Here is a 16,122-nt window from a genome sequence, read left to right on the forward strand (position 1 = left end):
CTTTGCAGCAGACAGTGTGCGGCTTTGACTTACTGCGGGCCAATGGCCAGTCCTTCGTCTGTGATGTCAACGGCTTCAGTTTTGTGAAGAACTCTATGAAGTACTATGATGACTGTGCCAAGCTCCTTGGGTGTGTGGTGCTTTGATTGAGCGTCCCCTCCTGGAAGGGGAGGAGGAAGGGACCAGAGCATGATTGGTCTGAATCCAGTCTGCCTCGGGCTGGTGGCCCTATTGCAAAACTGGGAGAGGTGATTTCCAACCAGACCCTTCTCTCCCTGCCAGGAACATCATCATGCGTGAAATGGCTCCCCAGTTCCAGATCCCCTGGTCCATTCCCACAGAAGCAGAAGACATCCCCATCGTGCCTACCACTTCAGGGACAATGTTAGTGTTGACTGTGCTGGCCATGCTTCCCTTTCTGGTCACCGCTTGTGATGATGGCCTGTCAGTAGGAGACACATTCTTTTTTAGAAAGACCACGTAGGTTTGGGGTCCAACTTACGGTATTGTTGGATTTACTGATAACAAGAAGATGTGGAGTTGGTATTAATGCGCAGGAGCTTTTGGGTACAGAAAATTCAGTCCCTGGCAGTGTTTGTGACAAAAACAGATCAGGTGAAATGCTGCACTTCCCTAAGATTTTGGGGAGGTAGCTTTTGGGCTGAAGGCCCACAGCAGCTCCTGGTGTTCAGCTGAAATCAGGGCCCACGTTCTGAGGCTCAGCTGTAGGAGGTTCGGGGAAGCCAAGGGGGAGGCCAGGCCACTAAGCATGGCTGGAGAGCCCAGGGCAGGATGTTCCACCTGTTCTCTTTCCCTGCTTGTTGGTGATAGGGGCCGCCAAGAGAACTGATTCAGGGATGTGGCAGGCCTGAGTCGCTGCAGGTTCCAGTGACCGAAGCTGCCAAGTTACTACTAGTTCTGTCGAAGTGGTTCGAACCTGTAGGAGCCTGCTTCTGATTCCTGAGCTTTCTTTTGCCAATTGGGCCTGCAATACTCTCTGATGTCATCTCACCATCTTGTTTTAGGTCCTTTTCGTGGGTGCTTTTTATCAAGTGGGATCCATTCTATGACTGCCTTGGTCCACCTGCCCTCAATTTAGCAAATGTGACCAGGCCATTTCAAATTGCAATTCTTTGACTCTCTTGATGGCCTCGTATGCTTGTGTTTGTTCTCTAGTTCATGTGCAGGTCTTTTTATCTTGTCTTGTGATGCTGAGCATGTATCATCTCATGGCTCTTCATGCCACTCTTAGCTTTTGTATTATTGTGTGGTGAGTCTCTGTGTTTTACTGGCATATGTTAGGGCAGGTACCACACACTGATCAAAACTTTTGTCTTCAGGCATAAGGGGAGGTTGTTCTTGAAAATTATGCTTAGCTTGCCTACCAAATGCACTTAAGATGCTGTTCGATTTCCTTTATTGTATTACCTTCCATTGCAATCCACTGGCCAAGGTATATATAGTTGTCTACTATATCTACTTCTTCTCCAGATATAATCTTTTTTCTTTCTTCGGTAAATTTATTAAACATAACCTGGCTCTTTTTCAGTTTTATGTTTAAGCCAAATGGCTGTCCTGCAGACCTTGTATGTGTCTTTGTAGCTCTTCTGGGTCTTGTGAAAAGAGAACATCACCATCTGCACATCTTAAGTGATCTAAATAGATGCCATTAATTTCTATTCCATCTTTGCGAAATTCAAGGCAGGCTGATAGGTGATATTGTGCCTTATCATACACCTCGTTCTATGTTGATTTCCACTTTAAGATCACTAAGGCAAATTGTTGCCATTGTTTTTTCATATGTTGATTGTAGTAAGTCTATGTTAGCAGTGTCTACGCCTTGGTTGAGCAAAGCCTTCATGATTGCTGGCTGGAATACTGAGTCAAACGCCTTTTCATAGTCAATGAAGGCCACGCACAGAAGCATGGTGTACTCGTTGTGCCTTTGAATGAATTATTGAACAACCTGGATGTGATCCATTGTGCTGTAGCCACTTCTGAAGCCTGCCTGCTCCTTTGGCTGTGCATCATTTAATGGTCTCAACATTCTTTTTGCTATTATCTTGGTAAAAACCTTGTAGATGACTGAGAGAATGCTTATTCAGTGATAGAACTTTAAATCTCCTTGGGCCCCTTTCTTGTATACAAGAATCACTTCAGCATTTTTCCATGCATTGAATATTTTTTGAGGCATCTCAAGTATAGTTTTGTCAGTATCTTATGTAAACTGTGATCACCAACTTTCAGCATTTTAACCGTAACAGTCATTTCCTGAAGCTTTGCCATTTTTCATTGATTTTATGGCACTTGATTGTTCCTCCACTAAAATATCTGGCATTTCTTCTTTTGGGTTGTTACTTTTGAGTGACCTTGATTTTTTGTACAGCACTGAATTTTCCAATTGTTTATAACATTTCCTGTCTTGTTCTACACTTAGAGCCATCTTCACATTTCTAAACTAAGAAAGATGAAATAACTCTGGATTAAAATGAAGCCTTTGCCTGGTTTGAATGAAGGCAGACGCTCCTTGCCAGCTTCTCAGTCTCGGCCCCTTTGCCCCAGGGATGGGCTGCTGCCAGCATTACTGCCGGTTCGGTGTGTGCAGGGTTTGCCCGTGCTCTGCGGGTGTGCGCAGTTGCCTGTAAATAGGTCTGTGGCAGAAGATTAAAATCTCACCTCTGCTTTGCCCCCATTCACAGCTGGTGCTGTGCAGAAAGCTGCTTCTCCTTTATCTCTAAAGCCTTGGGGCAGAGAATCCTTCTTGCAGGCTGATTAGCTTGCTTCCAATTAGAGATCTACTTAGGATGCACACATGGGTCTTGCATTCTCTGCCACAGTTGTGTGGTTTTCAAAGCTCAGAAGAGAGAAGGGGAGTCCATGCAAGGCTTTTCCTTCATGCGTGGATAGCATTCTGATAGGAGAGTCCTTTCGGCTTCCCAGATCCATGGCTGAGATGTCCTGGTCAAAGGAGGCCTTGGGAGCTCCTACGTGTCGGCCATCGTAGAAAGGAATGAGGGGTGGGGGGGCATCCTATGAGCTCAAGCATCTCTCTTGCAGGATGGAGCTACGGTGTGTGATTGCAGTTATAAGGCATGGTGATCGGACCCCCAAACAGAAGATGAAGATGGAAGTGAAGCATCCCAGGTATGGTGGAGTTCTGAGTGTCTTGGAGCCAGGACCTCTTCTGCAGGACAAAAAAGTTCCAGGACAAAATGAGCTCCCAAGAAAGGAGTTGTTGAACCACTAATGTCAATAACCTGCTTTGCTTCTGCTTCTGCCATTGCCAGATTCTTTGTTCTATTTGAAAAATACGAGGGCTACAAGACTGGGAAGCTGAAACTGAAAAAGCCGGAGCAGCTTCAGGTGAGTTTGGGGTTTCCTCTGGTCGTAGAGGAGCAATGCAAGTGAAGCTCTCACCCTCCATTGGTCAGTCTTGTGTCTGTCTTCCTGGATGGGTGTCCCCTGAGGAGGATGATAGGCGCAGCTAAGGAGCCTGTGCCTTTGATTCCTAGAGTCCTTGGGTTCACAAACCTGAGCAAGCCTTTGCCCCAATAGGAGGTGCTGGACATTGCTCGGCTGCTGGTGCAGGAGCAGGGCGCTCTCGGGGATGCGGTGGCTGAGGAGCAGAAGTCAAAACTGGAGCAGCTCAAGACCGTGTTGGAGATGTGAGCAGGGATTTGTCTCCATGGTCCCTCTGCCCCCACCCCCCAAACCTCTGGGAGAGTAAGATCAACCTTGCAAACAACTCTTGCACTTTCTCTCATGTCCCCAGAAAGAGTGGACTCCCTTTGACTGGGGACACTTCCTCCTACACCACAACAGAACCCTGGGCAGGAGGGAGGCAGTTGGGTGTCCTTGCAGCTTCTCTACTTCAGTTGTGGCTGGTAAAGCCAGAGGTTTCATGCCCAGAATGGTGGTCCTTTGTTATTCTGGCAGGTACGGGCACTTCTCTGGAATCAACCGCAAAGTGCAATTGACCTACCTGCCTCATGGGCACCTGAAGGCATCCAGTGAAGAGGAAGGCAGGTATTGGGGTCTTGTAATGGGGGGGGGGCATGAAGGCAGCTGTGTGGGAAGAGCCCTGGTTGCAGGAGAGCCCTGCAGGGTTGTGGGTGAGCCCTGCCAATTTTATAGGATAAAGACCCTGGTTGCATGCACACATCTGTAGATACAAGGAGGGGCATTCTGGGTGGTGGGCGAATGGAGATCTCTTTCACTCATTCATGCAATTAGGAAATTGAGAATGTAAGCTGATATAGCTTCAATTGAAATGCCAACCCTTGTGAAGAAGGGCAGCTACTGCTCTCCCCCACTGCACTTGCCAAACAATCCCCACTTAAGGGGAAAGTGCCAGCGGACAAGAGGATGGGGAAGGGGGGCAGAACTCACCTACCTTTGTGCAGCTTCCAGGCCTTAGAGGCCTCTAGCAACCACCTCTCCTCCTCTCATCTGGTTTCCCCAGTTCTGGCCCCTCTGCTCTGGTCTGGAGGTTGAGGAATGGGCAGTAGGTCTTCATTCAAGAGCGGTGATGGCATAGTGGTTAGAATGCAATATTGCAGGCTACTTCTGCTGACTGTCAAATGCCAGAAGTTTGGCAGTTTAAGTCTCACCAGCTCAAGGTTGACTCAGTCTTCCATCTTTCTGAGGTGGGTAAAATGAGGACACAAATTGTTGGGGGCAAGAGGCTTGTAAACTGGTCAGAGAATACTGTGAAGCATTGTGAAGCGGAATATACTGTAAGTCTAAGCGTCATTGCCATTCCGCCCCAGACCTGGCAGGAGGAAATGACTCTTGTTCTTTCTGTGTGCAGATCTCAAGGAAGCCTCCCCGTCTTTGCTCTTGGTGCTGAAGTGGGGGGGCGAGCTGACCCCTGCTGGCCGAGTGCAAGCAGAGGAACTAGGCCGAGCCTTCCGCTGCATGTATCCAGGGGGCCAAGGTGAGCCTGGGCTTTGCTTGCTGGTTCTGGGCGGAGGCAGAGGTGGCAGCTGACAGCATCTTGGTAGCCACCTCCAAGGTGGGGTCCTTTTGAAAGGAAACCCCCTTCAGAAGGAAGAAGAGCGTACTTTGGCCTCTGCATCTGCACCAAAAGGATCTCTGGGCTGATTGCTGGACTCGGATTGCAGCGCTTTGAGTAGCGTTGGTCTTAAGGGTTCTGATCGGGGTTGCCTTGAAAGCCCCATCCACTCTCCATGGTCCTGGGCAGCAAGCCAACCTCTGAGTTCTCAAAACTTCTCATCAGGCAAGATGGTCTTATGGGTGAAACTGACCTTTCCTGATCAAGTGGTTTTAAGCATTCCGAAGTTTATTGAACATTTTTGTGAATAGAGTAGATCTTTAATGTTCTGTGTAGTTGGCTCCCTCTGAGGGCTGAGCTGCACCTTTTAGGATCCGTCCTGCTTGTCCTTAAGATTTCCCTTCTGAGCCTCCCATTAGGAGCTGTGATTTGGCATCCTGCTTTCTGCTCCTCCGGTCATTGGATGGCCATGATGGTTCTGTATGGGAAGCAGGAAGCAAACAGCAAGCCCAGAGCTCCCATCTAAAGCTGCCTCAGCCCACCTTCTCTTCTCCCAACCTTTGGCAGTTCCCCACTTCTCTGTCATGCATGTGGCCTTTGGGCCAGATCCTTCTCCCTCGCACTCTTAGTGCTTCATGCCCGCATCCCAAGCCAAAAGACAGAAGGCCCATTGCAGATGAACCAGGCACCTTCAGGCCTTCTTGACACAGCAGGTACCCAGCTCTCCTTTTGGGTTGACCTACATGGATGTCTGTAGGTCATTGGAGAGGTTGCAGTATTGCAGCTCCTCTGGGTCTGAGCCCCGAAAGAACCACTGAACCTTCCAGCCAGCAAACAGCAGAAGGCAGAGGGAAGAATGATGATGATTGGAAACTGGGCAGATGGGTCATGAGCTTATCTGGTGCTCATGAGAAGGACTTTGGGGCGTGTGCTGTGACATTTGGGGCTGGTCTTGACAGGAAGAGAATGTAGGTCTTCTCCAGTTGTTTGTTTGTAGCTCTTCTTATCCACCCTGCCTCCTTTTCCTCTGCTTGGAGACTATTAAGTTAGGGCTGAATGAAGAGACAGGACTAGCATAGAGACTTCAGTTCTTTATTTAGTAGACCGGTACAGTGAACAGGCTCTCCGTCAGCTCTCTCGGGCAGCCCAGCCACTGAGATTTCTTTATTTTCCCACCGATCAATTTGACCAATGGGCTCACAGTACGGTAATTTCTATTTAAAAGCCGGACTAGCGTGAAGCCTCTGCCCAAGGCTTCACTCTTTATTTACATATGTAACACCCCTCCCCTCTGGCATAGATCCAACCAGCAAGGCTTAAATGACGTAGTCACGCCGGTAGGTGGGGTGCTGGTGGGTGCGACCTGACCTGCGCAGCTGAGTTGTTGCGGTGGCGGTGGCCTGGGCAGTCAGGCCTGCTGCTGCTCTGGAGTCAGCCAATGGAGCAGCCTGGAAGTCTCCTTGTGGCGTGGCTGACTCTGCAGGAACCTGCTCCCCGTGAACTCTTTGCTGGACTCCTGCTCCTTTAGGTGTGTGTATGCATTGGGAGCTCAGGTTTGAGGGTAGAATAGAGGAGGTGTCTGTGTGTTTCTCCGAACTATGGGTGCATGGGGTGCCTGTGTGTTGCTTATTATGTATCGGGGATTTAGTTGTTAGGGCTGGTTCTTCTTCTGGCCCTCTTAGCTCGGAGTATCCCAACCATCCCTGGAGTTGGTCAATGTGCCTCCTCCATATCTTACCATGTTTTAATTCCACTCGGTAAGAATGGGGACTGGTAATGGTTAGGACTTTTTCAGGGACCCAAGACGGGCTCCCTGTATAATTGTGAGCATAAACTAAATCTCCTATTCTAAATGACTGGAGCTGGCTGGTCGTTGGGTGTTGTGACATTGTAATTCAGATGCAGTGTCTAGTTGAGACCTTAGTTTCTGACCCATTAGAAGCTCTGCCAGGCTCCAGTTTGTGGCGGTGTTTGGTGTTATGTACTGTGCTAGGAGAAATGTGTCTGTTTTAGTTTGCCAGTCTCTGGAGCCCATTCTAGCTAACACTTCCTTGGTTGACCGCACCATTCTTTCTTCCTGACCATTACTCAATGGATGGAAAGGTGCGACAAGGGCATGTTGGATGCCATGCTCTGCTAGAAATAATTCAAACTGGTTTGCTGTGAATTGGAGCCCGTTGTTGGAGACCAGAATGTCCAGAAGGCTGTGGGTGGAGAAACCTCTCCTTAATACCTTGATGACTACTTCAGCCGTTGTTGTAGTCATAATTATTAACTCACGCCATTTTGAGTATGCATCTACAACTATTAGGAATGTTTGACCTTGTACTGGTCCCGCAAAAACAATGTGCACCCACAACCAAGGTGCTTTGGCTGTCTCCCATTCTCCCAAGCTTGCCCTTGGTAGAGCTGGTCTGGATACCTGATGTGGATTACATGTATTGATCCACTCCATTGTGTCCCTGTCTATATTTAGCCACCAGACATAGCTCCTGGCTAATGCCTTCATTTGTACAATGCCCAGATGCCCCACGTGTAGTGCCTCTAGCACTTGTTTCCTTAGTTTCTAGGGAACAACCACTCAATCCCCCCACAATCAGCACCCCTTTTGGGCTGCCTTGTTATAAATGGTTTGAAATCATCCCCCACCAGCCCTTCGGGCCACCCCCTTCACACCCAGTTCAGAATTTGTGATAGAGTTTTGTCCTCTGTTTAGTGTCCCACTATCTCGGCTGAGGTGACTGGACCGGATTCAAAGTCCTTGATTAGTAGTACGGGTGCAACAGGGCTGGATCTTCTACGAGGTCTGGAAGTTGGCAGCGGATGAGGGTGTCGGTGACTTATGTCTTTGCCCAGCCGGTAAATTAGCCAATAACTATATGCTGCCATGAATATTGTCCATCTCATCATTGTGGGAGATAAAATGTTCAGGGTAGGGTGGTTCCCTGCAAGAATACTCAGGAGTGGTTGGTGGTCAGTAATTAGTTCAAAGTGTCTGCCATATAAGTATTCATAAAACTGCTTGACCCCAACAACTGCAGCCAATGCTTCCTTGTCCAGCTGACTGTACTTTTGTTCTGCCGCTGATAATGTTTTTGAATAAAATGCAATTGGGGCTTCAGCCCCATTTGGCATCTAGTGGCTGCCCTGATGTTTTGAAGTTTTCAAAAGCTGACCTAATTAATTTACGAGCCTCGAGACAAAGTTCAAAATAAATCCAGTCATTTATTAGGATCAACATTTTGGCAAGTTCTTCTACGGAGCCGAAACTGATTTTCGGTTAATGGTCTTTGTACTTTACACAAAAACAATTTGAGTACAGGTATATAATTTAGGGATGCATTCCTCCCCCAGGCTTGCCTGGATTTTCTGCATGGAATTTTGCTATAAGGCGATCAGCATGGATATTCCTAATTTTTACCCAAGATGCCTCTGATAAGGGGTAGTCCTTCCACTTGATTAAGTATTGGAGTTGTCTCCTATGCCACCTCGAATTAAGGACTTGTTGAAGCTCACAATAGGTTTGGCCCCCTATGACCATAGGGACCAGGGTCTCCCGGGGTAGTGGTCTCAGAGTGGGTTCGATCATGGGTTTTAAGAGGCTACTATGGAACGTCGGGTGTAACTTCCCCAGCAATCGAGGCAGTTTCAATTGCACTGTGACTGGATTGATGATCTTTACTATGGGGCCCAGCGGCTTCATATATGTGTTGAACAGGAGCGGCGAGAGGACCGACCCCTGCGGCACCCCACAGATAAGGGGGCTTAGAGTCGACCTCTGCTCCCCTGTCAACACACGTTGCGTCCGGCCGGAGAGGTAGGAGCCGAACCACCGTAGAACGGTGCCCCCGACCCCCAACCCCTCCAGTCGGTGCAACAGGATACCATGGTCGATGGTATCAAAAGCCGCCGAGAGATCTAATAGGACCAGGATAGAGGAATAACCCCTATCTCTGGCCCTCCAGAGATCATCCACCAACGCGACCAAGGCCGTCTCCGTGCTGTGTCCGGGGCGAAAGCCGGACTGGCGCGGGTCTAGATAATCATTTTCCTCCAGATGTCGTGGAAACTGATAAGCCACCACACTCTCTACAACCTTCGCCAAAAAGGGAAGGTTGGAGACAGGACGATAATTGGCCAGCTCCATAGGGTCCAGGGAAGGCTTCTTGAGCAAGGGTCTCACCACCGCCTCTTTCAAGGCGGCTGGAAGAGACCCCTCGCCCAGCGAAGCGTTCACTAGGCCCTGGAGCCAGTCACGTGTAACCTCCCAGGATGCCAGTACAAGCCAGGAGGGACACGGGTCCAGCAAACATGTGGTAGGTCGCAGTCGTCCACGCACTCTGTCCAAATCCTCGATGGCAACCAAATCAAACTCTTCCCAGGTTGGTTTCTCAAGACTCGCCACGGACGTCTCCACTGAGCCACTGAAAGGGACCCAGTCCTTCCGGATTTGAGCGATTTTATCCTGCAGGTATTTCCCAAATTCCTCTGCCCTACCCTGTAAAGGGGCCTCCCGCGGCCTCTGAAACAGAAGGGAGCGGGACACCCGAAACAGGGCGGCAGGGCGGTTCTCCGCGGATGCAATGAGAGCGGCACAATATTGACGTTTGGCCGCTCTCAATGCCACAAGGTACGTCCTTAAATGGGCTCGTACCTGTGTTCGGTCAAATTCGGAATGGGAGGATCTCCAACGACTCTCTAGGCATCTCTTGCGGCGCTTCATCACCCTTAGCTCCTCGGTAAACCAAGGGGCCAGGGTGGATCGTTGCCGCCGGAGAGGCCGCAAAGGCGCCACCCGGTTCAAGGCCCCGGTAGTCGCGTTGTTCCACGCGACCACCAGGTCCTCTACCCGAGGGCGGGTCAGGGCTACAGGAGGTGGCCCAAGCTCCATCTGGAACCTATCTGGTTCCATCAGGCGCCTGGGGCGGAACCATCTAGTATTTTCCGGTTCCGCCTCCCCACAGCGGGGGGTAGCTCCAGGGAAGTCAAGTCGGAGGAGTGAGTGGTCTGACCATGACAGCGGAGTGATGGTTAAGTCTCCTCCTCCCAGATCATTCAACCACTGGCCAGAGACAAAAACGAGATCCAGGGTGTGACCTCCCTCGTGTGTCAGGCTCTGAATCAGTTGAGTCAGGTCCATGGCTGTCATGGAGGCCATGAACTCCCGAACCCCCTCAGATGCTCCTCCCACCGATGGCAGGTTAAAGTCCCCCATCACTAAAAGTTTGGGGGTCTCAACCGCCACCGATGCGACCAGCTCGAGGAGTTCGGGCAGGGCCGCTGATGTATAGCGAGGAGCCAGGTATACTATCAGCAGGCCCAACTGTCTCCCAGGGCCCCATTTCACAACAAGGGATTCACATCCGGACGTCTGTGGCACAGTGGACTCCCTCGGCTCTAAGTCCTCCCGAATAATCACTGCTACCCCACCGCCCCTTCCCTGGGCCCGGGGCTGGTGAAATGCACGATAACCTGGCGGGCACATTTCCACGAGGGGTAAACCTCCCTCGCGGCCCAGCCAGGTCTCCGTTATTCCCGCGAGGTCCGGCTCCCCCTCCAGAATTAGATCGTGAATGAGGGGGGCCTTATTAACGACGGACCTCGCATTGCATAACAACAGCCTCAGGCCCTGGGCCTGGAGCTCCTGACCACCTAGAATGCGGGGGTTGGTACAAACGACCGGGTGTAACCAGCACCCACGGTCTCCCAACCGACTGCAAGTTTTTGATCTGTCCTCGTATCTGCCCCTCCCTACGACCGTTGGAATCAAGAAGCCCTGCACCGGAACGACATCCTCCCCCTCCTCCTCCCTTCCGCTCCCTCTGCTCGCAACCACACCTGGCGACCTGGCTCTGTCCTCGCTCCTGACTGAACCTCATCCTTAGGCTTTAAATATAAGTCATAGTGTATTGTCTGTTTAAGATATCGCAATACACGTTTAGCAGCTTGCCAGTGCCGTTCAGTAGGTTCAGCATTAAACCTGGCTAATTGATTAACACTATATGCTATATCTGGCCTTGACCAATTGCTAAGATAAGATAAACTACCAATTAGGGATTGATAAATACCTTTATCAAATACTGGGCTTTTTATATCATGGCTAAATTCTTGACTCATCAGAGTTTTAGCCGGTTTACACAATGCTATATCATCCGTAAACAATAGCAACAATGAAATCATACTATTGCTTTCTTTCTTAAATAAACAAGGATTAGCCATTCCAGCCTTAAAACCTATCCTAATTCCTTCACTATGCATTGATTCCATTCATAACCTGACTGTTTTAAACCATATAGGCTCTTTTTAAACTTCCAGCAATCTGTGTTGCTATAAGTGTTTAACCCTAAAGGTTTCTTTAAATATATAGTATGTTGCAACAGTGCATGGAGATATGCTGTCTCGACATCTAAATGATTTACTACATATCCATGCTTTGCTGCCCAAACTAATGATGAACGTAATGCTGTAGCTCTTAAGCTTGGTGCAAAGACCTCATCATAGTCATTGGCTGACTGATCAAAACCTTGTGCTACTAATCTAGCTTTATGGGTAACAGTCTCATCTACACTTGTTTTAATCTTGTAAATCCATTTACATCCTATTACATTTTTACCTGGGGGTAACCTTACATTCTCATATACCTCCAAATCTTATAAAGATTTCAGTTTCCTGTTCATTGCTGTTTTCCAAACTATTTGCTCCTCTTTAGGATACGTGGATAGTTCATGATACGTAGCAGGAACTTTATCTACTTGACACGCTTAACTAGCTTGATATCTGTCAGGTGGTCGTGTTACACGGTTAGAACGCCTAGGCGAAATAAATAAAGGATAGGCAACTCAGGGCTCACCAGTGGACTCTCTTGTTGCGTCTGCTCCCGTTCTTCTAACTCCTCCTGACTTTGCACTTCCCCTTTAATTTTTATAGCTGGTCTTTCTATTTCACCACTAGGAAATACTTGGGTGTCAATGACTACATCATTGTTATATTCCAGTTTATCCCACCCAACGGACTCAATAAATTATGCACTAGAGCTACAGTATGCTTTAGTAATGCCTTTTTCCCAAAATCTAAACGATCTATGGTTGGCCTCGTAACCTACAAAAAATAACTGCCTAGCTCTATGTTGTCTCTTCAGTCTTACTTATGAGGGAATATGTACCCATGCCGGAGCTCCAAATGTGTGAAGATAGCTTAAATCAGGTTTTCTACCATGCCAACGAGTAAATGGTAATTCACCATTGTTGTATTTACCACATTATTTAAAACATAGTTACTACACATCATAGCTTCACCCCACAGTGTTTCAGGCAATCCTGAATCAACTAACATGGTTCGAGCCATGGCTTGTAATGTTTGCCTCCTTCGTTCTATAAACGAGTTATGTTGTGGCCTATAAGGAGCAGAACGTTTATGCTCAATACCAGCTGATCTCAATATTGTTTGAAATTTACAGTTTGTAAACTCAGTTCCGTTATCGGTTACAACAGTAATCACCTTAGATTTCATTTTTCTTTCAGCAAATCTTAACCAATTAGAGAAATGTTGAAACATTTCTGTCTTGTCCTTCAGTAAATAGCAGAAACCGTATCTTGAATAATAATCCATGATACTCAAAACATACCACCCAAACTGGGTTTCATAGCTCCAATTAGATCAGCAAAAACAACTTCCAGAGGTTCCTTAGTTTTAGAACCATTTTGTCTGTTTGCTGGAGTAACCTTGCTTTTTTCCTGGCTACAAACATTACAATTTAAATATTTACTGCAAGGTTTTAACTTTACTCCTTCTGACAATTTAACAGTTTGTTGCAGCATCTTGAAATTAATGTGCCCCATACGCCTATGTAGTAAATGTATGCATTCATCATGTGGTTTCACATTATCATACACTGAGTTAGCAGTATGGGCATCATATATATCATATAAACCATTTGTTAAATTGGCAGTAACCCTATTACCTTCCTTTCCAATGATACAGTTATCTCCCCTAAAGGTTACTACATAGCCAATATTAACTAGAGCCCTTACTGATAATAAATTAAATTTCAGTTTAGGTATATACAACATGGATAAATGCTCATTTACAAATGAACACTTTGCCATACCTTCACCAGATGCTTTCACCCTCCATCCATTTATCAAAGATACATGTTGCTTGCCGGTGGACAATTTTACAAAACAGTTCTTATTTCTAGTAATGCACTGTGATGCTCCACTATCAACAACCCATGAATCATGGTTTATTGGTGCATTGCTAGAGATAGTCAAAGTAGACATAGCTAAATAGCCAGTAACATTTTTCTTAGCTTTCCTAGTATTCTGTTGTTTTGCATTTTTACAGAATCTAGCTATATGCCCCTTAGCCCCATAAGAAAAACATTTTCTAACAGTATAGGCAGTTGAAGGTGACTCTTCATGTTGTGGTGGTTTCTCTCTCAGTTGTTCTCTTTCCAACCTTCGTCTCGACTCTTCCAACAGTCGTGCAGTTATGTCAGACAATGTTAGTTCATTTCGAATTAGGACCTCAAGGGAAGATACAAAATCATCATAACTCTCATCCAGTGATGACAGAATGATGTAGACTTGATGTAACTCTGAGAAAATAAGTTCTTTTTCATGTAGCTCCTGGAAAACTCCTTTCATAAAGCTTAAATGAGCTAACATATCTCCACCTTTCAGAAGACGCGCCCTAAACAGTTTGCGGGTAAGATGTATATGTGCACCTACAGTGTCATGCACATAAATCTTCTTCAAATTCTCCCAACACCTTGCTGCAGAATTCTCCTCACGAATATGAACTAATTGTTGGTCAGTCAGTGTTAGACCAATTATACACAATGCTCGTTCGTTGCATTGTTGACACTCTGCTATTTTCTTGGCATCCTCCTCCTCATCTGGATCCCAAGAAGTTACGTCCAGTGGACTCTGTACAGCATCCCATAATCGCTCATTTCGCAGGAGTAGGCTGCAATTCATAGACCAGGAAACATAGTTTGTTCCATCCAACCGGGTTATTAGTGATAGGCTTGCTGATGGGGCATGTGCCATCTTCTCCATGATAGTAACAATTACAAACTAAACAGCTGTCTGTATACGGTATTGCGTATCAACACCAACTCTCTTTTTAGCTACGTCTGGTACACTCTAGGCCCATAACCAGTGTTAAGTAAGTAAGCTCCCCATTAGGAGACCGAGTGTGCAGAGAAGCGAGAGTGAGAGTGGTATGGAAGAACACGCACAAACCAGCATACAGAGACACCGAATAGTATAAATAATAGTAGTTTACTATGTGGAAATATAAAGGTATTCAGAGTTCAATTTAAAGTCCAATTCATACACGGTTCAGTCAGTCAGTTATCAATGTTCTTAGTTAAGGAATGATCCTTCGAACACAGTCCAGTATCATATAATCAGTACATCACACAAAGTCACTAACAGTAGCAAAAACACAGTAACTCACATATCCACCGATCAGGATCTAACAAACAGAGAGCTAACAGTCATTCTGGCTCCATCTTATGGATGCTTGAGGTAACAGCAACCAATCACATTACAGCAGTACTTAAAGAAACAGTACTACCATCCTGGTTTATATATTGCTGACCCAACTGTTAGCTTACATTCCTAACAGGGTGGGCCAATCATTTTGTTCTGATCCCCAGTTTCAGGACTGTGGTTAGGTTGATCAAGCACCTCGTTCAGCCTGAGTCTATTAGGGCTTGAAAATCCCCCTGGTTTCCTGTTTTTGGGGCTGTGAGGCATATTGGAAAAAGGAAAGGATGAATTGGTTCACTCACCATTGAGTCATTTTCTCCCTCGTCCTCACTGTCATATGATTCGGGTGACTGGTTGACATTGCCTGGGGTTTCACCACTTTCGCCTGAGGGGGTCTGTTTGGGGCCTTGTTCTGGTCGTGCCCTGGGCAGTGAGTCTGGCCTTGGTTTTGAGGCTGGAGTTGGGCATGCAGCTGACATGTAGCCCATCCTTCGCATCTGTAGCATTTCAGTGGACTTCGAGGGCCCGCTGTGGTGCTGTCGTTCCCCATTGGCTGGGTGGTTTCAGGTCAGGTTGACCTCTCTCTTTTGTGTCTGGTTGCTTTCTCATGTTGTTGGTGCACAGCCTACTGTCGACTTTTGTTGCTACTCGGAACCACTCAGAGAGTCAATTTGGGATGTTGCAGAATGCGGTTACCTGGGCAATTTGCTTGTCCAGGCATGTTCTGAAGAAATGCACCAGCAGTCTCTCTGATAAAAGGGATAGCCTTCCAATGACCTTCCTAAATTCACGGGTGTGCTCTTTGATGGGGCGGCCCCGCTGTTTTAGGTTGCTGAGTTCCTCTTCCGCATATGGGTCCTCCTCGCCTCCTCAAATCTGGCCTCTAGCAGTTTCAGGAAGTCATCTATGTCTTGCAGTTGGGGAGCTCTCCTCTTGTGGAGGGCTACTAACTATTCCCTTGCTTCTCCCTCTAGCCCCTCTGCGATGGTATTTACCATGGCTCTGGGGGATGGGTAGAGGTGCCCATAGCGTTTTAGGTGGATATCAGCTGAATCAAGGAATAGAGCTAGTTGGTCTGAGTCCCTGTCAAACTTTCCCTTGAATTGGGGTGGGTCATTCATCCCTATTCCTCCAACCCCCTGTCAGCCTCTGTATGCTTCCGCCTGATATGGCTGGCTGTCTTCCTCATCTCTAGTTCGGAGGGAGGGAGGGGTTTGCCTGCCCTGGGCAGCCTGCCTGCTGCGTGGGAGAAGCACTGGTTGCAGTTTCGGGCTCCTTCTCCTTCTATTAGGTGGAGGAGGGGGGCTGCACTCCAGTCTGTGTCTTCTTCCCTCAACGGGATCATATGTCCCTCCCCTCTCTTTTGGGCAGCATGATGGCCCCTCATCATGAAGGGTGCTCCAGTCAAAATCCTCCCTCTGTTGCTCTATTGCACACCCCAGGGATTCCATCTGGGGCTTTGGAAGCCTGGCTTGTGCCCAGTCCCACCTCCAGTCCACCCTTGCCAGCTCGTTTGAGACCCTTCCCTGTATCTGGGGACTAGGGTAAGGGAACTCAACTTCAGCTGCCTTAGGGGCTAATTTCTACCAGTACTCATCCTTTCTTGCTTCT

The 16,122-nt window shown here is 47.6% G+C and overlaps 1 protein-coding gene across 6 annotated transcripts in view; it reads left to right on the forward strand.

Moving 5' to 3' along the window:
• PPIP5K1 (diphosphoinositol pentakisphosphate kinase 1) overlaps positions 1 to 16,122 on the forward strand; it is a 53,002-nt gene that overhangs the window by 5,056 nt on the left and 31,824 nt on the right. For all 6 annotated transcript variants that reach the window (XM_081964420.1, XM_081964416.1, XM_081964417.1 and 3 more), the window contains 7 exons: positions 9 to 130; positions 283 to 384; positions 3,058 to 3,144; positions 3,288 to 3,363; positions 3,556 to 3,665; positions 3,937 to 4,022; positions 4,811 to 4,936. In XM_081964420.1, coding sequence (XP_081820546.1) covers positions 9 to 130; positions 283 to 384; positions 3,058 to 3,144; positions 3,288 to 3,363; positions 3,556 to 3,665; positions 3,937 to 4,022; positions 4,811 to 4,936 — 709 coding nt within the window. The remainder of the gene's footprint in view (positions 1 to 8; positions 131 to 282; positions 385 to 3,057; positions 3,145 to 3,287; positions 3,364 to 3,555; positions 3,666 to 3,936; positions 4,023 to 4,810; positions 4,937 to 16,122) is intronic.

Source organism: Natrix helvetica (genome assembly GCF_964273705.1).
Source record: "Natrix helvetica genome assembly, chromosome: 12".
Lineage (NCBI taxonomy): Eukaryota > Metazoa > Chordata > Lepidosauria > Squamata > Natricidae > Natrix > Natrix helvetica.